Genomic DNA, 27,160 nt, shown 5'->3' on the forward strand with positions numbered 1-27,160 from the left:
ATCTTGACACAACTATTGGTTGAAATATGCAACAAATATTCAGTCCTTAGAGGATAAATTCAAATAACTTTGATCCCTGACTTTTCACCTAGCACCATCATTGGGGTGACAGTTTGTTTAACACTTTGGTTTATGACTAAATGTGTTAACACTAATTAGCAAATGTTAGCATGCTTACAGGCTAAACTAATATGGTAAATTAAAAAAAATATTGTGTCTTATTGAATCCTATGTTATAAAGAAACGACGGGTAAAAGATTATGCTACCTTTTATTCTTTAAGAAATACTTTAACCTGCTTTAATTCCATGCTGACAGTCATTTTGCAAGAGTACGTGTTACTTTCTCTCTTGGAGAGGGTGTTTCAGTTTGGGTTAATGCTTGATGTCCTCAGTTGATCTTTGCAATTTGGGACCCAGCTCAGCACACAGTGTTTTCTAAAGGTTCTGGAGCCTTTGCTCAGTTAGAAGCCACCAACATGTTAGTCTCAGAACTGGAAATATTTGCACAGTATGCTGTTTGAAAATGTTGGTATTTAAAAAAGTAGGAGTTTTACAGTTTAACAAGGCCAAGGAGAATGTACTGTATGTTTTACCAGTGTAAGGGACAAATGACAATATTTTTAGAGATGGGTCTGATTCTTTGCAAATTATATTAAGTTGCGATATTTTGTCTGCATCTGTTAATATTGCCAGTACATTAGTTCATCTGTATTGAGAATTATCTATATTTGGTGAAGATGGACAAAGATTCAGAACATTTTCTGACTATGTTATCAGTAGTGTCAGGAAAACACATTAATGCAGTCATTTCAGAGTATTTAGAAAAGTCAGACATGTCAAAAATATTGATGGACCAGTCCGCATTCATTTCTGTTGCTGATGATTTTGCTGGTTTGCTCCACCAGCAATGAAAATTGATTCTGACACTGAGGGTGATGCTGGCTGAATGTACTGCGTAGCCAAAAATTGTCACTCGATGTCGGATGTTAAATCTGCATTATTTAATTGGAATTCAACGCTATGGAGCACCTGTTTATTTAATCTACCAAGGACATTGCTGTGTGTATTCTCACTAAACTGATGGCAAGTATCTTTAAATAAAACACACGCCTTATTTCTTCAAAAAGTACCTATTGATACATTTTCCATACTAGTTCTCATCTTTCTTTTGGTCTCCTTCAAATTTGATATTCTCTCTGGCCCCGCATCTACCTCTGAAGTTATTTGCTGCAGTCGATATCTATCTTCCCACCAGGCGACGGGTGTTAGAGAAAAGTTCCTCCCGCTGATCAAATGGTCGGAAATCAAGATGCTTCCTCAGCATGTTCCCCGGCTGTTGACTTTGAAGGAGACTGGCCCTCTCGCTGCGCTCACAGAAGCAACTCAGTTTCCCAAAACAACACAGTTTGATTGGATCCAATACTGTGACAATACAGCAGGTTGGCTGAATGAAAGGTAGACACAGTTTAGTTATGTAAGAGAACTAGAGGAGTGTTGCAGCATTTTACCCTCTCACTTCCCCCTCCTGCTGTGACTGTCTGTCTGCATACACTGTCTTACACTTTCTTAAAAGTCCCACTCCCTCATTTCACTCCTCTCTCTTTCTCTCTTACTTTTTCACACTCATGTAGCTGTATCTCTCTGTCCTTCCTGCGTTATATTAGACTCGGAGGGTTTAAGGCTTTTTCAGTGTATCTCGTCTACTTGTCTGAAGTGAAAGCTTTGTGTCAAAGTAGAAACTCCGCCAGATGCTCTCTTTGATACAGTAGTTGTTTGTGTGGTACGTTAATGAACAGCACTCCCCAAGGAAACATGCTAGTGAAATAGGGTTCCTAAGTATTGATTGAAGTGACTTTGGACTATATCAGTGCTGCGGTTACACAAAAGACACCCACGGTAGAATAAGTGCAAAAAATAAAAAGTGAAGTGAAATGTTGGGAGTTACTGTTTTTTCTGCCTGCATTGGATCCATGCATTGTGCTCTCCCACAGGTCTTTGGAGCTTAAGTGGCTTGACTGTTTTTGTGTGACTATTTGCTTATTTGTATATCCATTTCTACAAGCCCACACAGCTTTTTTGTGTATTTCACAGCAATGCACCTTTTCGGCCTCAATTGGCAGCTCCAAGAGTTGGACAACCAGCCGGCTTTTGAAAACGGAGGAGTTGGGAAGACAGGGCCCACTCAGTCGAGCATAGTGACAGCTCTGGGTACTGACGGTGAGGAAATAAAAGACTCACATCTGAATAAATCACTAGTTTTCATTCAAATAAACGATTATAATAATAACAATAATAATAATAAAAAGCCAAAGAATCTTTAAAGCACCAAAATACAAATTAATTATATTAAGTAAAGTTTCAAATGACCATTACAAAAAACAAATTGCAACACCAAACCATTTGGCCTCCTGAATGAGTGAAATGTTCAGCGCTTGATGCTCAGCCAGCCTTTAGATTTTATTGAGATCTTTCACCTTATGAATATTAATTGACTGATTCCAGACAGCTTTGTACTGCCTAATCATAATTTTGGACCACTGTGTATTCAACAACAAGGCAATCTCAGCTCACCTCTACAGCAAAAGTCACCAAATTCATCTTTAGGCACACTGCAGTATTTAGAATGCAGAACCATGAAAGCATTAATTGAGTTGAGTAGGCCAGGCAAAAGCTCAATTGTTTAAACTCGGCTAGATTTAAATCCTCATAAGTACTGCTAATTAAGATAGCACGAGGCAGGTTTTGGACTGTTTAAAGGCAATCAATAGCCGGCTATTATTCTCCCCAGAGGTAAACCTGGCTTCAAGTCTTCACTCTGACTGAAGCTAAAGTGACAGGCAATGGCCTCATTACACACACAACACTGAGGCATGCAAATAATGGAGGTCTGGCACAAACAGATACTGTACACTCACAGCTACAGTATATGCAGGTCCACACACTGCAATACTTCTTTCAAGATGTATCATCGCATCGCATCATCGTGTCGTACCTGCATTCTGCTTCATGTCAGCCAGTTTCAGCCCTTTATCTGTTTGCTTCTCTTCTAGTTTCTGTGCTAACATATACAGTACTTTAATACAGCTGAATTCCCATAAAGCTGTTCACATTTAGATATTTTCCCGTTTCTTTTATCAGACAACATATCAAGTATAAAATAGTGACTGAAATGCTTCCCATTAAGACTACATGTTAACCAGCAGTGACTTTCAAGCCATTTCCAAGCTGCTGCTCTGCACTGCTAAAATCCTCATTTTCCTGATTGTCGTTGTCCGACAAAATCACCATACACATAAGTTAAAGACAACAGCTGTGCTGTGATTTCTGCTATGTTTGCTTGCAAAATGATCCCTCACAGAGAGCGTGAGAAGCTAATGTACGTCTTTGTCAGCTGCCACGCGGTTAATTGAATAAGACGCATAGAGAGGTGTGGCTGCGAAGGGAAAGCCCGACCTCGCACTCATGGGGCAATACACGGGTGACTATCTTCTAAGTAACTGTCCAAGGATTTGTCCAAAAAGTCGCTAGATTTGTTGCCAAGTGCTTTTTTGAAAAAAAGCCACTAAAGGGGTATGAAAAGTCAGTAAATCTAGCAACAAAGGCACTAAGTCCAGTTCATTTTAAAAGAGCAGCGGCCAACGGGGAAAGTACAACACTGGGCACGTCGCCCAATGGTGTAGTTTCATCAGTTAGTCAGTCAGTCAGTCAGCAACAGATATTTGCATTTATAGGGCTGTCCCCGCTGTTGCGGTCCAGCTAAAAAGTCAATGCCATAGTGAATTAGATTTGGAGCACAGCTGCGCCATTTCTACGATACAGTTTTAGACAGCGATGACTTTAAAATGCTTTACAGATTTTTCTTATTAACAATGAAATCTGTTCTTGTAATAACACCTTGCAGACTACGGTTTTTCATGTGAGCATGAGTCATATTAAAATTGGCCATCCCTCCATCTGTAAGGACACAGTTTAAGGACATCATTCGCCAAATTGTTTTGATTTGCTGTTATTGCTCTGGCAAGGTAGCACTCATTATGTCTGGCAGATTCCATTTAGACCTTATCTGATATGAAACCTTACTCTATGACTCACCAGGACCAGAGAAAAGATGGGAGATGCGGCCTGTTTGAGTCTTATAAAAAGCCAATTATATCTGGTCATTTTTTTTCAGTGAGCAGTGCATCATGGACCATAGGGAACCATTACTTTTAAGTCTGTCTTGCTGGTCACTGCTCATTTGGAAAAGATATGACTATCTTATTGTTAGGTCCCTGCTTGAATAAAGGAGTAAGAATACACTGGAGACCAAAAGATAGAATGTAGCATTTACTGATATACTGAGATCAAAGAGTTGCACATAAACCAAAACCGTATTTTAGATGTGACTATGAACGTTTTAGCTGATGGCATAAAAGGCTCTGTGACAACTGATAGCATTTATATCACCCTTAGTGTGTAGTTTTGATTCTCGAACACTCTAATCTGGGTGGGGTTGTGTTTGTGTCTTCTAGGAAGGACTAGCGTGCTCCATCAGGAGAACAACTCCATTGATACCGGACAAGTCGACTTAGGGAAGAGGGTGGGTCAGAGTGTTCCGCCAGGGGTGTTCTGGCGTTCTCAACTAAGCATGGAGCAACCACACTTCCTCAAGTTCAACATCTCGGTACAGAAGAACGCACTGATTGGAGTTTATGGAAGAAAGGGTCTTGCGCCATCTCACACTCAGGTAAAGTCTTTTTTTAGAAATCTTTTTAAATCAGGTTAATCTTTTTGTGATTAATGACAGTATGAAATGGACACTTTGTGACTCTCTCTCTTATAAATGAAAAGTAGGATTTATAAGCAATAAAACACAACTTTGTTTTTCAATTCAATACACTCAGGGGTTTTTTTCAGCTACAACCGTACCTGGTCTGGTATGGCCAGTAGCTCATGATGGTGGATAATGTTAGCTAAAAGTAGCAAAACTGAGATAGTCTGTTCACTGCTACTGTTACTTTCTATATTTCAGCATGTCGCATATTGTACATTTCAATGGTTTTATCACCAAAGTAAAAACAAAAATTTTAAGAGATAATGGATAATTCAGTGTGCCAATTATCCTGTAAATTTCACTTATTGCCATGGTCCCAGTTGTATAAAAAAGTTACATAGTCTTGCTTTTATGGTGACCTCATCCAGCACTAGAGAGAGTAAAATCTAACATAAAATCTAACCTATAAAAGCATCCATTAATTTTATTTTAATTCCACCTACCCCTTCCTATCAAATTAAAGTTATTTTTTCTTTAACCAATATTCCACATTGGTTTGCAATGATTTCGACCTGCATTATGATTTGCCAAACAAACTCTTATAACATAAATTGCATCATATTAAGGATGCAAAAATGGTGTCATCAAGCCTGCATTATTTAGTTATTTCTTTGGTTACCTGGGGGCAACAAAAGCCTTAAACACAACATTGCTATATTTATTACCTTATAAAGATGTGTTGACGATGTTGTTATTTGTAAGTCCAATACTGACTTTCTTTTTAGCTCTATTTTGGTCTCCACCAACTCTTGAGGGAAATTTCTGGCTGTTATGTTATTAATAATACAAAACAAAACCCAAAAAAGGGCACAGATATTGCACCTGGTTTTTTAGAGATTTTTCTCCGCAAACAAGTGCCCACTGTGTCTGGAAATTACCCTGGTGAAAGCAATGAGACTGAACCTAAACAGGAAAGCTGCGGGTTGTGAAACCAAAACGGGAACCTAAAAGAAGGTGTAATGCTCCATAGAACTGAGGGGGACTGAACAGTTAATGATAATGATAATTCTCTATGTTCATCACTACATCACTACTTTCATCACAACTTTCTCATTAAACGCAGCCATGTGATCAACTGTCAATATAAGAAATTGATTATAGCAGCTTCATAGCAGTCTTACAGAACCTTGTTTTTAAGCAGAATCAAAGATGTGCAATGAAGTTAAAAAATTACTGCATCAAATAATAAAAATAGATATTATTTAATAGGGTTCTTTATCTGCGCTTATGAGATCTCTTTTTTAAATTCTGGCCATGTGTGCATTAGTCCTGGGCACAAGTTTAGTTTCAGTTTTCTCCCACAGCTACGATATGCTTGTGTCTGGGCACGTAGGTCTTTTCCTTCCACTAAATGTCTGCCATTTGCAAATTGAAGTGTTTCCAAAATGTCTGCTGTGTCACTTCAATGACATTTCTGGGGATCCGAAAGTTCGATGTCAGGTGATGGAGATGAAAACACTCAGACAATGGCTATTTTCCACCACACTTGACTAGAAAAAAGCCCTAGCTTCACCTTCTTGACATTCTCTCATAGTAAAGATGGGCTTCACTCAAGTGTAGACAGTCAGGGCCACTCTTTGGTGGAAGTCTGATGCAAGTGACAACAGGTGAGCTGGATTGCACTTTTAAGTTGAAAAAAGGAAGCCCAACAAAATCAAAGACCAACGGGTACTAATTAACAAGACACTACTCTTATGTCTCGGGCAATTGTTGCACAGACACTCAAGCTTGTCAATGCTGGACACTGTGTCCATTGTGGCAACATCTCAATTACATTCTGTTCAGGTACTGGGGGCACAAATCAATGCGTTTACTTAACTGAGCATGAAAGACCCCAATGAGAGATATTGACTCTTCCTCTTATTCAGCTTGGAAGACAACATTTAAGTGCAACAGCATTTCCTCCTTTCTCAAATATAGACCTCCTCCATCTGCTATTGAGTGTCTGTCTGTCCTGATACAAACCAAACAAGGAAGAAGAAGCGAACTTTTTTAGTTTTTTTTTGTTATTCTCCAGAATTTGTACTCAGTTGTGATCAAGTATCAGACTAAGTTCATTCAATCTAAAGGCTGAATAATTTACAGTGTTCCTCCTCTGTCCACGAGGCATCCTGTGGTCTTTCTACGCTTGGTCTCTTGCCTGTTGTTCATTGGCATTGTTGAATTGAGATGAGATTGGGGGGGCTTTCACACCAGCTAATCGAGATGTATGCACTTGGCCAGTAGGTCTGGGGCTTGTTGGATGAACTGTTTTATTACTTCCCCCTCAAGCCAGCAACACAAAGAAGTCAACTTCCGCCAGGTTAATATCCCTCCCCTGCCCCCTGCTAGACTCAAAGGGGTTTAAATCACAGTGTTGACTTCAACTTCCCCTCGCTTAATGCTCCCTTTACTGTTGCTTGCAAGTCAGCTGAAAGATGCCTTGGGTCCCGTTTGTCACATTCCAGAGGATTAAATCCTGTTTTAATTAATTTTTTTTGTCTCATTCTTTCATCAGTTCTGAAGTCCATTTTGTTTCTGTCAGACTGGATGTTGTGCACATACTGATTTAGAGCGCCATTAATTGATATATGGCCACTCGAGGGCAGAAGACCTCAAAAACAAGATGACAGATACAAAGCACTGACATACGACCAGCTTATAAATTTGTGCTAGCAAATAGTTGCTAACTTAAACTTAGAACAGTAACAGAGCAACACCAGCATTCATTTGGAGCTGATGAATGCAAGTCCAATATTCTTTTAGTACTGGTTTGGTCTCCTGCAACTCTTCAGAAAAAATATCTGGCACTTTAGCAGTCAGAAGTTACCGGCTAGGTACTCATTTTGTGTGTCTGCCGTTTGGTGCTGGGCAGGTAGCATGCAGTGGGTTTATCTTTTTTGCTGAAAACAGATCCTACTGCAGGAAATTGGGTTGATGAGAGCTTTGATACTTAATGTACAGGCCATAAAACCAAAACAATGAGCTAAAAGAGACAAAAAAGGTAAGCAGAGCTGCATATTTGGGATAAAATTGGGACTTAGGACTTATATTACACACACTTGTTTGATTCAATGTCAATATAAAACGTCTTGATTGAGACAGCTTTAAAAAACAATGTTAAATTGTTACTCGTAGTTTTATGATGCTTTTGCAGGGCTCATAGTTCATATTTTATGGGGAGAAAATATTAAAATAGTTAAATTTCTGTAATTTCCCCCATATTTTGTTTTAAGGGAGAAAAAAAATTACACCTTTTACACTTCTCCCCGATTTCTCTCTCTGCACTTTTTGTTACCGGAAACATGTTTAGAGCTATTCTTGCCATGAGAGCAAGGAGAGTCCTCCTGAGTTACGACACAGAACTTTCTGTTGTAGGGCGACATTAAAGTTAGATAACAATCAGTTTGAACTTCCCCTTCTCTCTAAAATTCTGTTTTTTTTAGAAAATGTATTCTAGATTGACATCGCATGCTACTAATTTTCAAACTCAGTAGTCAGAAATTTAAATCACAACATATCTCAACTGTATTTCAGTCACAAATCAATGGCTAAACAGTTCATCAAAGCTCTCTGCAAATTGCCTTGTCATTAGATTTAAATCCAAGCTCCTCTAAAAAACAGCTACAGAGCCAATCTGTATGCGTCACACTTCTAAGCAGCCCACAAATTCTTTTCCAGCCAGAGTCTTCACTATAGGCTCAGTACAAAAGTGTATCTAACAACTGCTTTTAGCCAGGGAGTCTGTCTCTATATGCTGTGCTCCTCTGCAGCCTATAACCTGTTGGGGAATTGTTGTTACACTGTTTTCTGCTGTAGAGCTCTGTACCCTACAGCATCAGTCAAAGCGAGGTTCAGGTGTTGAGCAGTTGCACTGAGAGCAGATGCGCTGCTCTATGTGTTTCACTTGGCAGGAATTACTGGTTACTCCTTGTTTACCCTGTAAATCAATGTTTGCTTGAAAAAAATATAGAGAGACTGTTATGCTGCATTCCCAGCAGACATAAAAGAAAAATACAAGCCTGAGCTCTCTATGTTATATTTATTCGTATATACACTTTGTATATGGCACTTTATACTGTACACCTGGTAGTTTCTGGTGAAAAATTGTGACCTTACCAACAAGAGGATATTTGCTTTGAATTAATTGTAGATCTGGTATATTAAATTGAGTTTACTTTATTTTACCAGGATCCACTCAGTATGTGTCTTTCAGGGAGACCACATATATTAAAAACAAGCAACAGACAGTTAAACAAACAGTTAAAACACTTCAAATATAAGTAACAGTTTTCACAGCCTGTCAACCAAGTGTACAAGTGATTTATTAACTTTAAATAGAAGCAAATAAAAAAAATGTGTAGAATATTGAAGAATTTTTTTTTCACATAGTTTATCATTTTATTTGTATTTTGTGCAGGTACAACAGCTCTGAATAAGACAGAATTTTAAGTATTTGCATCTACACAGAACATTATCAGTTTTAATATAACATTTCATAATAAACACATTGCCAGACTCCCCTTAAGTGCACTCCCATCAGTTAACAATATATTTTTTGAAAACTTTTGAGCATTTACCCCCGAGCCATATCAGTTCTGTAGTGTACAAGCAACTCTCCAAACAACATCTATCAACTCCAAATAACTGTAACAGAAAAATCAACATGTATTGCACTTGAATATTTGCTCTGAACACACACACACAAACCTGCTCTGGTTGCGTCTTGCATCACGACTTTGAAGAGTTCCTTTCAGACTGTTAGGAAAATCACTAGAGGAGCTGCATATAAAGCATCTAGTTGAGGAAAATATCAACTTTTGTAACTCTTTGGTCTCTTTACTGCCTGATTTAATTACACTGACATTAAAATAACAATCATCTGCATCGGCTTGAATGTGTTCTGGGTGTTGTTTTGCAGTATGACTTCGTGGAGCTCTTGGATGGCAGCCGGCTTATCGCCAAAGAGCATCGGACTCCGAGTGAACCGGAGACAAGGGCCCGGCTGGATCATCCGGTCACTGTCCACCAAGCCGGATTCATCCAGTACCTGGACTCGGGGGTGTGGCACCTGGCATTTTATAATGATGGACGGAGCGTGGAGGCAGTGTCCTATAACACCATCATACAGGGTACGAGGCCACACATCTGCTGCAGTGGCTGATGAGTGTGATTGGAGTGATGTCTAATGACATGTTTGGGAGACTTTCATTTCCTTAAACAGCTGCGCCTCAATGAGCAAACAATATTATTGTTGGAAAATCGGGCTGCCATACAAACAAGCTGAGCTTTTTCAAACTTTGAGCCTCCTATGGGGCAGATCTAGGTTTTCACTGGAGGATAGTGGATTATTGTGCTCAACACTATAAACTGAGACCCTACATGGCATTGATCCTTCTGTCCTAACAACCTTTTCAGTGTTCTGAAGTCTGTGAAATTTCTTAGTGGGTTTTGAGGTAGTAGAAACACTAAAGTTGAGTTAACGTTTTTGTTTTTCTACTTCCTCCTGGGAGTTCCATTGATCCGGCCCTACAAATATGAAGGTATCGATGTGTGAGGTCAATATTGCCTGGGTCCAACACTGGTTCAATGAACATCCAATTGAAGCCTGAGTAATAACAAAAAAGTTTGCCCTCTTAACGCCGATCAAAATGAGGGCCCCGGTCTTTTGGGGGTGCCCTTTATGAGCAATGGTCTGTTGAATGAACACAAGATCTGTCTGTAGGATATGTCAGATTAACTTCAACTCAGAGAGGATTTGAGCTGTAAACACTCAGGAGATTGCATGGCTTGTGTGGGCATGATCAGTCATTCAAGGGGGGCAGGAGATGAGACAGGAGGAGAGGAAAATGTGTCAAGCAAAAAAAAATTATTTGGCCTAATTTAAAAGCTTGTGTGGCTTTTACTTAACATGGCTTAGATGGGAACAGGCGGGCAGCAGCATACATGTTATGGAGGCTTAGACCTTAGTGGGACATGGACAAATAGCTGTAAATGTATGCCATGCCTGATACGAGCACTGCAGATAAAAGATGCTTAGAAAGCCTAGATTCATGCAGAGGAAAAAAAGTTGGTCTCTTGGTTGTCTTGTAGTATTTCTTAAACTGTGCAGTCGTCAAATGTTCTATTAAGGAGGGATTTCAGATGTGCTTTATTATGAAAATCTGGTGGGTTATTAATAGTTGGACTTGCACACTTTTGTACCCACAGAATCTGTCATGGAGTGCACACACAACTGTTACGGGAACGGAGAGTGTGTGACGGGATCATGTCACTGCTTCCCAGGATTCATAGGGCCGTACTGTTCCAGAGGTAATTATTAAGCACATATATTACTCTTATTCTGGCCATTCAGCCTATTATTTAAAGGGACAGTTGACCCAAAGTCTTCTCCCTTAATCTCTCTAGTGGTGTGCCAATCATGTTGGTTTTAATGTGCCCAGGTTTTGAGATTTGATACTGAATTGGATTTTGTTTATGGCCCTCGAAGCAATGCAGGGAAAAAAAAAAAAAACTAAAGCTCAGAATCTCCCCCCAAACAGTGTCTGGTAGAGTTAGACCAATAAATCCTCGGGACTGTATATAGTATATCAGCCAATATTGTCTTACTGCAGATGAACAGGGACTGATAGATAGCTCTCAAGGCAGTCAGGACTGAAATGTCACAGTTAATGTTTGAGATAATTTAGAAACACTGTCACTGTTACATACTTTGTCTACCAGAGAGCACTGACAAGTTTATTATTTAGCAGTAGTGTCCAGCGCAGTACAAATTATTTGTGTATGTATTCATCAAAAAAAAAAAAGAAGAAGAATACAGGCCGATATATTGTTATCAGATGTTTGTAACCCTCTGTCCATATCTGTATTGGCCTTTAAAAATACAGTATCAGTCATGCACTATTTTTCTCGATTAGGAACTTTACCTAACTGTTTTTGTTAAAACTACTTTAAACCTAAAACAATATGTATATCCCTCTGAAAACTGTTGAAACTTTGTTAAAGGTAACGGGGTCATTGCTCTAAAAAGCACCGAGGAACAAAAAAGCAAATCCTTTCAGAAATGCCTCATCTCCATTATAGTGGAGTGGGGCTTATGTAAAAATCTGGACAAAGAGAACCAAAGCTATCAGCATGGTTAGATACCAGAAGAGATAATTAGGGTGAACAGTTGTTTAAAATAGAATCAATTCTATGCGTTTGCGAGAGTGGTATCACCCTGCATATCTAATTCTCGGCAAGAAAGCAAATAAGCTTATTTCCCAAAGTGTTGAATTAAAAATGCATTGCTGCAGTATTTCTAATACGAAGTTTGTTTGTTTTTGTAAATTAAAAAATAGGTATACGCTGTAGATCATTTGACGTCTGTTTTAACAAAAAGTTTTTACATTTTGGAGATAACCTCCTTAAACTTGTTGTCTCTCCTCAGCCGCCTGTCCAGTCCTGTGTAGCGGTAACGGCCAGTACACCAGGGGGCGCTGTCAGTGCTACAGTGGCTGGAAGGGTACCGAGTGTGACGTTCCTGCCTCTCAGTGTATCGATCCACAGTGCGGGGGACACGGACTCTGCGTGGCGGGCAACTGTGTGTGCAATACCGGCCACAAAGGGACCAGCTGTGAACAAGGTAAAGAGGAAAACAAAAGCCTCTTCCCATTTTATTTGAACCAGCTACATGCGAGATATTTCTGTGCGAAGCCCACAGAGAATCGACACACTCCATTGGTGGAACAATCGGCGTTTTCAACTCCACCGAGCAGATAATGCTTTGGCTGTTGTAATTGATACCATGTGTATCAATTAACCTCCCTCTAAGTGTTTAGACCACATGAGAGTACCGACCGGAAAGGATTGTACGGTGCCCAGTCACCTATTTGAATGCACAATCCACAGTTGAAGACACCTGTTAAACTTGATCTGTCAATGGCATCTGTTCCTCACTTTATTGAGAGGGAGCTGCTGCTTCTCCTTTCTTGTCAGCCTCTTCCACGTCCCCCTTCACTTCAGTGCATTTAACTTTATTGATCCCCGTACAGACAAAAGGCAATTATCGGCTGAGATTTACATGTGCAGGTCGTTGACCTGCACATGTAAAAAGATATTGAGTTCCCTCAATGAGTATATTACGGTTTTCTTTGAAGTGAAGCCTTTTGGGAAGGAGACATGGACAAGAGGAGGTTGAATTTGTAGTTCCAAACTCACAAGGGCTCCAATCTGATGAATTGGTTCAGGTAAATAATCAATATCAGTGTCCGAGCAGATATGGAAATGCACACAGCAGTCGGCTCCACAGGAAGCACAATAACGTTGCACATTATCCCTTGTTAGTAATGGGTTGATTATGTTTGTCATAATTGCCAATTATTTACCTAAATCAGCAAGCTGATCTGCTATTAGTTAATAGTAATTGATTATATCTGTCTAAACACAAATTGCACTCCTTTTCCTAGTGCCTATAATGGAGCATAATTATGCTTTCAGTATTTTGGAAGTACCCCATAATGTACTGTAGAGGAGACAGTTGAACATAGGGTAGAAAAATATACCAGCCACCACCAAACACTGCAAAAATTTCAGCCGTGGCTCACCAGCCATCCTGTGGGACTGAAGCACTTCCCCTCTAAAAATGATTTTTGGCTGCCGACAGATTTAAAGTGGCCGAGGTAAATAAGTAGGTTTGGCATCCTGTCTGGAAGTGGTAAACTGACGTCGCTGTCATCCTTGCTGTGTATCCTCAGTGGACTGTGCGAACCCGACATGCTCCGGTCACGGAGCCTGTCATCACGGTGAGTGCCACTGTAACCCGGGCTGGGGTGGGATCAGCTGCGAAATCCTGAAGAGCACTTGTCCAGAGCAGTGCTCCAGTCACGGCACCTTCAACACCGACTCGGGAACCTGCATCTGCGAGGCCAACTGGACAGGGGCCGACTGCTCCATAGGTCAGAGCACGTTTCACTTTCATGTCACCACTTAAAGCTACTACGTGTAAACTTCTTCTGTGATTTTACGGCTGCAACTAACTATTGATTATCACATAATTATCGATTAATTGTTTGGTCTATAAAATGTTCGAAAATAGTAAAAAAAATGGCCATCACACTCTCCTAAGGCCTGGGGAAGATCTTCAAATTGCTTGTTTTGTCCCGAACCCAAATATACTGTATTAAATTAACAGTCGCATATGACAGTTCGTCACGTTTGAGAAGCTGGAAATAGGTAACGTTTGGCTGGTTAACTCAAAAGATTACCTGATTTTTCTTTCAACTGACTAATCGATTAATCAACAAACTGTTTCAGCTTTAATATGACTATAAGTATTCCTATGGGGTAAGTTCTGGTTTATAGAAAATGTGAAGTTCGGAATTTACACATTATACGTTCCACATCAGCAGACTTATGAGACTCTGTAGGCTGAAATACAATATCTGTCTCGTAGGCCCTGTTCAGACCTGGCATTAGCATGTGTGTTGGGTGATCGGATCACAGGAGGAGAGCTCTAAGTATAGGTGTGAATGCAACCGAGATGCATTGAGGGTGCACTGAGACCCGATTGCTCAGACCACGTTCGGAGGTCGTCTGGGCAGCAGTTGGCCACATTCTTTTAGCGGTGTGTACGCAAATGTGCCCCGGGCCACACCGAAGGACCACCCACTCAACTGATGTCCTCCGCGTAAGCAGGTGCACGCACTCATTCGCAAACGAATACAAGTCGCGCAAATCGCGTAAGCTGGCTTTGTCCACGAAGTGAAAAGCTCTTAGAGATATGTTACGAGTTCCAGGAACACGCCGAGGAATAGACCCAGTCTGTATGGCTTTTATTTATTCTACTTCTTCTTTTAATCTCCGGCAGACCAGGCACAGGAAGTGCGATGCTTCCTCTCGCCGGTTAAAAACAACAATGCCTTCGGCCTTTGCAAATGGAATTTATGTACGTGTTTATTTACACATAGAGCGGGGAGGTGAGATCTGATCACAAGTGGTCGCCCGAGACGCATGTGGAGACGCATTCTAATGCCAGGTGCGAACCGACGTACTTAGAGTCGTCCGCTCGGGATCAGATCACCCGAGAGGCACGTTAATGCCAGATAATTCATCATCTCTGTTTTTTAAACATCATTTAATGAACATTAGAGTAGTGACATGATCCAGCCACACACAAATACTTTAATTATGATGTCCTTCATAGTCTGGGTGTGCCCCGCCATCTTATGAGCTATGTACTGTATGTCACAGTACTGTCGGCGCTTTGTTTTATGAGCTCTAAGTTTTACTTTGGTGTGATGGGGTGCAATTATGGGAGAGAGTTATATTTTTTCACTAATACAACAAAGCTGCAATGACAAGAAACTATATTTATGATGATGAAGATGTGTTCACGGGAAGCGGGTTTGGAACTTTACTTTAATCCAATTTTAACGTTGGCAACATTAAATGTCTGTGGGCACAACAAAACAACACCAAGATGCCTCAAAGGGAGAAAGGAAGTAATCTGAAACAAACTCAAAAAACTAAAAAATAAAAAGCTTTCACACGCATGAGGAGACAGATGTTGACATCTGACAGCCAGGAGTTATTCATTTGCTTACAGTTTTTCAGTTTGAACCTAAATGAACAAAAATGCAGCTGCTTCGTTACATTTTGGACTAAATAAAATCAAAGTGTGGGTGTGATCGCCCCCTGAAAGTTCTGTAATCAACACCTGTGGCATGTGTCCGTTTGAAATAGAGGATATTAACAACAAAGCTTTGACTCCACATGTTTTTCCTGTCTGACCCAGCATATTGCCTTTTTGAGACTTCAACACAAGTGTGTGTTCTTTTAAAACAGAGATATGTTCAGAGCCCTTTGCAGAAATGCCCCTTTATTTTACAGCAGCTTCAGGCTTTGGTTAGAGACGTTTGGAGACAATCGTGTAATGCCATCTGCTCGCAGCAGAGCCTCTTCATTTGTAACCGGTTTTGTATTCAGAGGGTTTGCCTTTCAACACAGGTAGATGACATGTTAGTTCAAGGGGCCGGCCCCTCCCATCTGTTATCTGTGCCTAAGATTCTGGTGATTTATGTGCCGTTTCCTGCGGCTGAATAGGCTCGTTCTCTGTGTTAAACCCAGAGAGAGACACAATGGCCAGAACAATTAAAAGCAGAAGTTGCAGTTTTTTTTTTTTTCTGTCAGTTAAAAAGCTGTCGAATAAACAGACAGGTGACAGATTGAAGGCACAACCTGTATAAATGAGTGGAGTAACATAACAAATTTCTCATCAAGACAGCAAGAGGAAAAAGATCGAAGGGACTTTGAAAGAGGGTTGATTGTTTGGGCGCAGATGGCAGGAGTCACAAAGACTGCTCAACTGGCTGGTGTTTCAATAGGAACAGTGACTGAAGCGCCATCTGTATTTAGATCTATGGGAAAGATGTCAGGAAACAGGGTCAGAAATTGTGGCCGACAGCGCACATTTGATGACCGTGATGCTCGTGCATTAGCGCAATATGTAAGGAAGAGCAGAAGAGGAACTCTTCCTCAGGTGACTGAGAATGTCAGTGCAGGATTTGATCAGACTGTACCAGCAAGAACAGTCCGTCGAAAATTACATAGAGAGGGTTTTTTTGTCGGGGTGCTGTGCATAAAGCCGTCATTACAAAGATGAAGGCACTTTTCGAGTTCAGTGGTGCAAAAAAACCACAGGCACTGGTCTAGAGATGTGGAAAAAAAGTGATATGGTCAGATGAGTCATCCTTCACCATGTTCTTGACAAGTGGGCGAGTGCATGCGTGGCATACACCAGGATAACGACACAGGCCTGAATGCTTGACCCCTACAGTAAAGGGGATCCAGTGTCTCTTTTGTGCTTTCGGGAGCATTTTGCTGACATGGCTTGGGTCCACTTGTCCCCTTAGAGGGAAGGGGTCACTGCAAATCAATACAAAGTTGTTCACCTTTATCCTACGATGAAACATTTCTATCCTGATGGGACTGGTCTCTTCCAGGATGGCCATGTGGCCACTGAATGGTGTGATGAGTACGAAAATGCTGTGAATCATATGCTGAATCATATTTCCACCACCATCCTGAAACACCAAATGAGGGTTCATCTGGTGTTCATCCCACCAGTAGAGTTCCAGAGACTTGTAGGATCAATGCCGAGGCGCGCTGAAGCTGTTCCAGCAGCACGTGGTGGCCCGACACCTTACTAAAACAAAAAAATTTGTCACCCTTTGGTAATTTCTCATGGATGAAATTCAGTTGAAAATGAAAGCATAAGGAGGCTGGATGGTACTTTTGAGATGATAGATGCGTGTGCAGACCTTTTCAAGTAGTGTTCAGCCTGTTTGGTTCGTGCCCAAGAAGAAATAATGATTGTTTTGGTGAACATGTTTTTTTTTTTTTTTTGTTCCTTTTGTGTCTCACATTATTTTCTTTTTTAAAGAGAGGTAACTTGCTATTCAGCTAAAGGTCTCAAAATTCCAGACACAATCCTCTTAATCAGCAAGATGTATCAGGCCTGTAAATAACAGACCTTATGAGGCTGGCCTTGATGCAGTCCAAAAGTTAGTGAGTTTACCCATCTGGGTGGGCGGAGGATTCCTTCTTAATTAATGCCGTGGTTCTTCTTCAATTAAATAAACTTTAATTAACAAGCGCATCGCATGGATCGACCGCCCTAAACCCCTATCCAGCTCGAGTCAGGGGCATGTTAAAGGCAGATAAACACTTTCGCACTAATGAAAAATTGATTGCATAGATTCTATGGGAAGGGGGTATCCCTTTGGAATCAAATGACCCCCTCCCCCCCAGAGGCGTGCTTAATATATTACAATGTCGGCTCAACTTAATCAGAACCATCCGCGGTCTCTCAATCGAAGAAAAACTCTATTCAAAGAGCTGGAAACAGACAGTTCAAAGAGCCTCGCTAAAGGGGATGAGTGTGCGTAAAGCAGTAGTAGTGGAATGGCATAAAAAAACACTAAAACGTACTTGAAGAAAATTAGTAGATATTTCATTCATGACTAATAGCATTTTAGGTGGCAGAATGATATGGCTCACGGCTAATTTGCTTTTCCTGCAGGCTATACCAAGTTTGTTATAAACAAGTCATAAACTTTGCGGTCACGGGGCTATATAAATTTCCTGGAGCATCTAGTATCTTAAAACTTGAGGGCATACTTGAGCTACCTTCCTCTAGCACACTGACGGCTATTGTCGCAGCGGAAAGCCTTATGGTCCTTCTGTCTCATAAGCTTTGATAAACGCTCTTGGTTCCAGTAAACCAAGTGAATAAGAGTATTTCTTATGCTCACACAAGAGCAGCCACAGCTTGTTGAGCTTCACTCTTAGCCTGGTACAGATTGATTTACTTACCACCCATGGATTCAATCATTTGAATTTTACTTTTCTGAAGATGACACAGATTCACAGCTGCTCTGCTGTTTCCGACGCTCCGTATTTGAAGAAAACATGCTGATCTAACATCTCTCAGAGTCCAGACATAAGAACCTGCTCAAATCCATAACCCTCGCCTCAGTCTGCCAAGACGCAATGCAAATGAGCTTTCAGCATATGTAGAACCGGAAAATGTGTTGTTTTAGAAGTTTTAGATCCCTCTTTATGGGACAGGCTTTGATGTAATTTCGGATGGTAAAAAGTGGTTGTTACACTGATTGGATCTGTTTGTTGACAGGCAAATTAAAGTCCCTCAGAATTTGTTGCTGAGGAAATTTTACATAGAATGGAGGTAAACTGAATCAGACATCATCCATCTGCCCTCATAACACATTCTAGTGCACAGTTTGTCTCTTTGTGATGCTCGGTTTAAAGTTTCATGTCCTCAATGTGCATTCTAACACATACTCCTTTAAACGGGTTTTAATACACTCCGGGGACACTGCGTTGTTGCTGTCTGCATTATAGAGAACAGAATTTACAGATTAGGTGTCAAGCGCTGTAAATTTAAGGCTCTTTATTATCGCCTCAACCCATAAAAGTAATAATACTATATATCAAGATTAATATGATACTTTTTAGAGGTAGAGTCGTCGTCTTTTTTTTTTTCTTAACTATTCATAGTGTGTTTTGACAAAGTGGCAGCTTGAATAAAAATCGATTGGAAATTCTGTTTCATATTTCAGTGCTCTGACACTTTGTACGTCAGCTATGTGTCCCGCTCTACACTAATTTAAAAAAAAAGAATTGTGTACATGACTAGTCCATTGAAATCCATAAAGCAAGAGAAAGCAGCAAAGCCCCGACATTTTCGATGTAAAATGATGCCTCTTAAACTTATATAGATAGCTGTAATTTTAAGCCTCTTTTGATGAAATACTATCATACATTGCAGTTGTTGCCTTGCAAAGATTTTAAGAATAGCTTTTAAAACCTCTAGTTCACAGTTAAAATTATTGGCCCACTTCAACTGAGGGGAAAACCAACACTTCCAGCAATCATCAGAGCCTTTTTCTTTAATAGCAGATGCATCTATGCAGAATGCAAACATTTACCAGCGCAGAAGGGAAAAAAGTGGGCTTTTCACAGAACAGAAGGTACATGTCTCCATCGCTTTTTTCTTCTGCGACAGAGTTGTGCGTGGTGGACTGTGGTCCCCACGGCTCGTGCATCGGTGGTGTGTGCCACTGCGAGGAAGGCTGGACGGGACCGGAATGTGAGCAGAGGGACTGTCACCCACGCTGCATCGACCACGGAGTCTGCCGCGAGGGCAAGTGTGACTGCCATCAGGGCTGGACGGGTGAACACTGCACCATCGGTGAGCCACGATGACACATACAGCACTACACGCCTACACATACCTGACAGAAGGGCACGAACTACAGGGAATTCATTTGCGGACGGGCTTAAAAGGGCAACTCTGGATTAGGAATGTCGGTATTTTTCCGTGCAGTTTCAGGCATCTGTTGGAAAGACAAAGATCATGACACAACTCTGTTGCGGCCCACCTACTCCAAACAAGTACCTTTGCATGACACACTAGTGACGGGTAGCTTCTGGTGACGTATTCACTGCGTAGAGGTAAACCTTTGTGTTTCTTGTGATCAGAAATCATGGTATCAAACATTGTAGCCCGGATCTTCATCCCTGGATTTTTTTTGTTTTTCTGCATGTTGAATCAGCCGCAGTCAGTGACGGAAAAGTAACTGAGAACATTTACTCAAGTACTGTACTTAAGTAAAAGTGTGAGGTATTCATTTTGAGTATTTCCATTTTATGGTACTTTACACTCCCACCCCACTTGATTTCAGAGAGGGGTGTTGTACTTTTTACTCCACTACAGTTACTGTATACATACAGTACGGTGCATTTAATAGATTAAGCTACTGTATTGGAAGCTATATAAACAAGATGTAATGTTTTTATAATGAACTCCACCTCAAGCAGATGCAACAATAAAACACTGTTAACATGTTATTTCATCAGTAAAATGTTCTTTTCCAGGACTTTTACTCGTAATGGAGTATGCTAACGTTGTGGTATTGCTACTTTTACTCAGGGAAAAGCGTTGGATACTTCTTCCATCTCTATCACCATGGTGACTATTACTTAACAAACTAACAGTCCGGTTTTTCCATTTTTTTGCTCGCAAAGGACTGTTCCTGCTCCTTGAGGAACACCTCCTCTTCAGCGGCGACTTTTCTCAGCAAGAGCTCCCCCAACATCCAAAAAATGTTGCATATGTAGATGTTTGAATTAAATAGGCATGGGTTAAAACCAATCAAATCAATTCTGTCAATAGAGGGAATCTAAATTTAAAATTTCTTTGATATCAAAATGTTACGAATTATAACGCAAATGAAACTTTGCCACCGAAAAAGAAATGAGAAATGTGGTATATCCTTCGTTTTTCCGCTCTCTTTTCAAAACCTCTTTCTTTTGCAACCCCTCACATCAACTTTCTCTCATCCATTAAGATATTCCACCTTTTAGACTGCTGAAGTTATGCTCTTGTATTAGCAAGTCAAGGGCAGGTATTTAGGGAGCCAAAAAGCCGCGGGTAGGCCTCTTTGGAATATCATTTTTCTGAAATGGCAGTGCTTCACCTGGCATTAATGAAGATAATGAGTTCTGAGATGTCATTTTCTATTGACCTTTAACTCAAACTTCCTTGACACCTTGCCTCCTGTCAAAGGTCCTGTAGTTAAACCCTGACACGCCGCGTCAAACAGCATTCCCCCGAGTGTCATCTCCAGCCTCTCAATGATGACACATTCCATGAGATACAAAGATCCGGCACTCCAAACTATTGAACCCTAATTATGTATTTACAAGCTCTCTCATCAGCAATGCCCCCGTCCACTACGCGGATCCATCTCTGAGCGGAGAGGAGATTTCAGTGAGGGAGTTGTTGGAGGGGTCATATTCCTGATCGTATTAATCTTTCCCTCCTCAGGGCCGACTCTGCACCATCCATTTTCTCTTTCTTTCTTCCTGTTAAGGGCCCTGTCAGGAAAGTAACTCCTTCCTTTGGATGCAGCGGGCGTGAATAGGCAACGCATTACCTTTTCTTGGAGAACCGGGAGCTTATTTTGTCTTTCAAACCCTGAATAACTGCCATTTGCACAAAGCACCTTTTAATCACATTACATGGCCAGAGCTTGAATAGAGGACTTCCTTGGCCATTCTTTTGTCACACACATCTAGATCCTGTTTTATATGCAAGGCTTAGCCCATTGTCACCGCTCTCTCAGCACTGCAGTTTACCACTAAGGTGTTTTTTGATTTGTTTTAGTGAACTGCTGGTTCATGGCTGTGCGGTTGTTGAAATCACTGAAGTGGAGACGACGGAAAAAGAAAAAAAAGGAAAAAGAAAAAAGTTTAGTATTCTACTTCGTGATGTATTCATATTGTATCGAGGGAGAGACCACATACCACCTGACAAGCAGACAGCTAAATTTTTTGAAGCAGGCCCAGATGAAACTGTGCTCATATAGTCTGAAAACAAAGCGCATTATAACACTCAGATATCAGGAGAAACAGAGTGTTCTCTTTGTGTTAGCCTGTCTTTGGCAAAGCATAGCAGATGGAGAGTGTTAACAATGAATATATTACTAAGCTTAAGATGCTGAGTTCGGTTATGTTGCTTCCTATGGAGAGAAATATAATCAGCATCCGAGGTGCTTTTATCGAAAAAAAGTGATGATTTTGACCATGGAAGCATCTATTATTCTGGTTAATCGCTCGCTGCTTTTATTAACATCTACAGTCTCAGTTTATCAAATACTGTTTTTTTTCCCCCCCTTACTGCAGCTAAACTTATGAATCTAATCTCTTAAATCTGCAGCTCCTGTCTCTTTTATCGCTCTCTCTCTCTCTCTCTCTCTCAAATCAGTTTTCTTCTTGTTTTTTCTGTTTGCATTTCTTTGCCTAACCCCTACTTACATCTGTTCTCTTTTCCATTTTATGTCTGTATGCCTGTCTGCCTTCCTATCTGTCTCTCTCCAACTCCCTCCTGGCTAACATGTATAGCCTTGGATTCCAGAGTATCAGGTAAAAAAAAAACACTTTTCACTTTGCTTGAGAATTATAGTCTTTATGCAAGATGTGTTTTTCTGATTCATCTGAACACCTTTATTTTGTTTAAAAACAGAAAAAAAAGAAAAGTGAACTCTGTTACGGGTGAGCTCGCAGCTCAGTCATATCCTGTCACTCATGCTTAGTATTAGCTATTCAGCTCAATCACCATAATGACTGTTATTTAAATACACAGTTGAGAGATATAAATTAGAGCAGAAGCTAGAACGTGGCAAAGGCGACGATACTCTTCGGGAAAACTACCTGCAAATCTTCTTTTCCAAATATTTAAACCAAGTTGGCAGGTATATCAGCTTTATGCCAGCAAGCATTCACACTTTTTGTGCTCCCTGTAAGTTACAATAAGTAAATGTGTTTGTCAGTCTTAGCTCTCTGCCACCACAGAGATAAGTAATTTTCTTTTCCAAATGTTTCCCTTTCCTCGGTCGTGTAATAGGAGCAGTCAAGATAGGATATAAAGGTAAATTGAACCACTACCCCCCCAGGGAGATTGTCACAAACAATCCCTCCCCTTTCTCTGTCTTTCCTAGCACGGCGTATATACACCTGTTCTATGTCCGAGTCGATCATAATGTTTCTGCTGTGATCCTGCTCCCCCGATATGTCCCCTCATCTCCTGTTCGTCTTAAACAGTCTCACACCAGACTCCACGGTCCCTTCTCCCCCCCTCTGTCTTAATTTCCCTGTGTCTGCCAGATTAAACGCCCCACACTGGTGTGGTTTAGTCATTTTTCAGCTACCTGTCTTCACCATCCACTTGAAGGAATGCGATCTGGCAGCAAGTGCTCTGTTTTCTGTAAATGTGAAGACTCTTGATCCTCCCTCTTCGTCCCACACTTCTTCTCCTATTTACATATATACTTCCCCTTCCCTTTGATGTTGCTGTTACTTCACATGAGTGTTTTTAACATCTGCAGTGGGCTATTCCTACTTTCATTATTTTCAGGCTAAGACATGAACTTGTAAAACAGACACTGATTTTCAGCCTCTTAAATGGGATTTGGGCAACTAACTCACGGAGAATCCTTTAAATAGTGATTCAAATACAAAAAAAAAAACACAAAAAAAAACAACACAAAATTGCTGTGAATTTGACCTCGAGGCAGCCCTTGATTTGAAAATCACAGTAAGACAATTCACGGGACCCAAATACAAGTCACGTACAGCTCAGAAAGAATCATTCCAACTGACTTAAACACAAAAAGCCCCGGTTACCTTGAGGATTTGACTCAGCATGTATTTTTGGTGTCTCCCATTGGCCTATTAACTTTAAGTAAACAGCTCAGCAGGTTTCCCCCCTTTTTTTATCCCATGCATTTCACTTTTCAGTGCAGCTGAACATGCTCCTGAAACTCATGTGAAACGACTCCTCTCACCCTCCCCCACATTCCCAGTCCTGTCAGAGGTGTATCGTACTGTGTGTTCGCTCAGTACTGTCTTTTATCATTTTTGTCCCTCCTCTGCCCCTGTCAACTCTAAATTCCCTCCCTTCGCTCTTGTCTTCTCCCCAACCCTCACTTTCTACTCCTGATTTTCTTCTTCTGACTTGCTCGGCTGTGTGACACGTACATGATGTGTTGACAGACGGCTGCCCCGGGCTGTGTAATAACAACGGAAGGTGCGTCCTGGATCAGAACGTCTGGCACTGCATCTGCCAGTCAGGATGGAGAGGGCTGGGATGCGACGTAGCGACCGAAACGCTCTGCTCAGATGGCAAAGATAATGAAGGAGGTAGGAAGAAGTAAAAGCCTCGTACAAATAGTCTTTTTGCTTCAGAAAAAAAACTTGTGTGTGTATCGCTTATTGTGCCAGACAGCAAATTGGCTTTGATGTGGCTCCTCGGTGACAGTGCAGACAAACAAATCAAATCAATCATACATAAAACATCGCCGGGAAGAATATGCAAATGGTGTAGCAGAGAAGATTGTTAAACAACGTGCTTTAATATACAGTAGATCGATTATATAGACTAGTTGAGAAAACTATTGTATCAACACCCCGCTCCTCCTCAGCCCTTATCAAAAAAAGCCCAGAACTCTTGGGGTTCATGTCAGGTGACATACTTTTCGATAGTTCACACTCTCATGTCAGCTCAGGATCCCTGCTGTCACTTTAATGAACTTAAGTCCGTGCTAGAAGTCATTTGTGTGCACCAGAGCTCATCAGGGTAATGGAGATGCTCACACGTTTCCTTTGTCAAACCCGAGCGCATCCAGGTCAATAAAGCCGTCCGTCCTGTTTTTCCAGATGGGCTCATCGACTGCATGGACCCAGACTGCTGCGCTCAAGTCTCCTGCCAGGGTCAGACCTACTGTCGCGGCTCACCTGATCCCGTTGCAATCGCGGGCCAGGGCCAGGGCTCAGCCGGCCAGCCCGTGTCCAAGAGCTTTTATGACCGCGTCAGTTTTTTGATTGGTCCCGGCGGCAGTCATGTGATACCCTGGGCTAACCCATTCAACAGCAGGTAAGTGGCTTAATGAATTACTGACATCTCTTTAATTATTTAAAGCACGTTAGCTGTTGCTGTCTCATTACCAGTTTTGGAAGAGACACCTGTGTTTGTGCAGCTCCTCTGAAACGTCAAAGAATCTCACATCTCTTTGTCTTTGCAGTCACACTGACAAGTGTGTTTATGGTGTTCTCGCTGCCACAAGCGTTTTTTTTTTTTCTTTTTTCTTTTATCTTTTTTTTTTTCTTTTTTCTTTTTTTATACAAGTGAAGATTTAGTAGCTCAAGAGTGAACTTGTTCCTTGCCATAAAAAACAGCCTTTATGGCTGTAAAACATGAGGATAAGGTTTCTTACACCAAGAAAACAAGGCCATGCAGTTTTCCAAATTGGAAAGAAAAGCACAACAAACATTTCACCGAAGAGACTGTTTTCACTGCACATGAATGTACATCTTTTATCATCATTTTTTTTTTCTCATCAGTAAGCTGCCCATCACACACTTTATTTGAATATCTGAGGCTGGCACAGTTAAATAGACTTCCTCTTTGATAGTAGCTAAAAAGGGGTTTCTTTCTACAAACTGTCTTTCGAACAGAAAACCACGCTAAATCAGTCCCATCAACAGAGAGTCTACAAAGAGCCAAGAAGTTAATACTGTTTTGCACTGTAACATCAAACAAGGATAAATGATTTTTTTGTTTTGTACATTATTACTGGTTGGAAAAATCTATAGAAACTCCACCTATTGCTATCATTTCATACATCGTTTGATACATTTCCCACTTTTCAAGCTCATAAAGGTGCAGCTGGAGGTAGAGGACTGGGAAGTGTTTAACGTACTGTTACTTTTTAGCCACGCTAGTCGCATGGCTCTGTGGGTGACAGTGTTGACCTGCTGGTCGGCCCACATCATTGGTCCAGACTGAAGCGTCTCAATAATGGATGGCCTTAACATTTTGTACAGACATTTGTGTTCCCCTCACAATGAACCCTGGCCCCTTGGGTGATCTCTTAAGATTTAATCAAGCGTCATCGTCAGGACAAAATTTTAATTTGTGCAGTTGGTTAATGGCCAGTTATCCTTAAAAATGAATGACATTCCCATCAGCCATACCTGTGCTCTGTGTTCAGTGCTAATTAGCAAATCTTAGCATGCTAACATGTGAGGAACAAGATGGTGAACGTGGCAAACATCATACCTGGTAAACATCAACGGTCTAATGTTAACTCAGATCATCGCTGGGCCTAAATACAGCTTCACAGAGCAGCTAGCATGGCTGTAGACTCTTAAGTCCTGTTTTTATCATTTCCCTTATATTAAGTTTAGTTGTAGGATTTCATTTCCCTTTGCATATCACTCTGAATATACTGACCACAGTCGCTGCTTACAGTGAAGTGAATGTGAATCCATTGCATGTAACCTGTAACTTTCTAGTGCTGGGTCTGGCTTTTTATTCATGACACCTTGCAGCGTGACCACACATTTTTCTACGGTCTGTTCCAAGAATATAACCTTTAAGGCGGTTGTCCAAGGAAAAGGCATTGATTGAAAAGATTGATGTGAAGGAAATGGAGACCATACCTAGTAACAGACTACCAGGCTACCTCACCGTGCAAACCGAGGAGACATAGTTATGATTTCACCGAGTGCACTCCACATCTGTTCGGAATTCACGAGCAGAGTTTGTTCTGTGACTGATGTAGAGGAAAATGATTGCCAACTGTGTGCAGAAGGCTTTGGGAATATTTCCTCCAATAGTTTAAAGTAATCCTTATGTAAATAGCATGCTTTACTAGAAATATAGAATGAGGCAATTCTCCCCCAGCCGGGTTCCTCAGTAATCCTCATCCTCATTGTCTTCAGCTTACTGTTGATTTCATGTCTGGCAATGGCATTAGCTCTCTTGCTCAAAACATTCATTTGCCTTTTTATCTCCTTGTAGAAGTTAGTTTGATAGGCAAAACATCATGGTGCGTTGTAGAAGCTCAGTAAACATGCATGCCACTAAATATGACATAATTAATCACCCTTTTTTATTGTATCTTATTAGTACAAACATTACACACATTGAATACATTTTTTGAAAGAGTCACATAATGAAGTAGAATTTAGAAGTGGCAGAGTTTCTTGCGAGACGCATATTTTTCAAACATTCATTTGAGGTTACAAGGTGAATAATTTATTGACAGCCTTTGCAGAGTATACATTATAAAGAAAAAAAAAGTCTCTGAAGCACTGGAACAAAGCCAGCAGAGCATCAGGACTTCCAACAGTGGTGATGACTGTTATGCCAAGTCGCAGAGTATCTGATGTCTAACGGTACAGGGGTGGGAAACAGTTAGAGGTCATTCATCCCCTTCTATTTTTAAGAAACCATTGTGTAA

The 27,160-nt window shown here is 40.8% G+C and overlaps 1 protein-coding gene across 1 annotated transcript in view; it reads left to right on the forward strand.

The window, feature by feature from the left end:
• The window catches only part of si:dkey-237h12.3 (teneurin-3), a 145,524-nt gene that overhangs the window by 73,561 nt on the left and 44,803 nt on the right, over window positions 1-27,160 (forward strand). The window contains exons 8-18 of the mRNA XM_040120290.1: window positions 2,093-2,218; window positions 4,513-4,727; window positions 9,715-9,925; window positions 11,004-11,105; window positions 12,223-12,417; window positions 13,529-13,729; window positions 19,360-19,545; window positions 22,260-22,280; window positions 22,762-22,785; window positions 23,910-24,056; window positions 24,573-24,789. Of these exons, the coding sequence (XP_039976224.1) occupies window positions 2,093-2,218; window positions 4,513-4,727; window positions 9,715-9,925; window positions 11,004-11,105; window positions 12,223-12,417; window positions 13,529-13,729; window positions 19,360-19,545; window positions 22,260-22,280; window positions 22,762-22,785; window positions 23,910-24,056; window positions 24,573-24,789 (1,645 nt within the window). The remainder of the gene's footprint in view (window positions 1-2,092; window positions 2,219-4,512; window positions 4,728-9,714; window positions 9,926-11,003; window positions 11,106-12,222; window positions 12,418-13,528; window positions 13,730-19,359; window positions 19,546-22,259; window positions 22,281-22,761; window positions 22,786-23,909; window positions 24,057-24,572; window positions 24,790-27,160) is intronic.

Source organism: Xiphias gladius, chromosome 23 (assembly GCF_016859285.1).
Source record: "Xiphias gladius isolate SHS-SW01 ecotype Sanya breed wild chromosome 23, ASM1685928v1, whole genome shotgun sequence".
In the NCBI taxonomy this organism is placed as follows: domain Eukaryota; kingdom Metazoa; phylum Chordata; class Actinopteri; order Istiophoriformes; family Xiphiidae; genus Xiphias; species Xiphias gladius.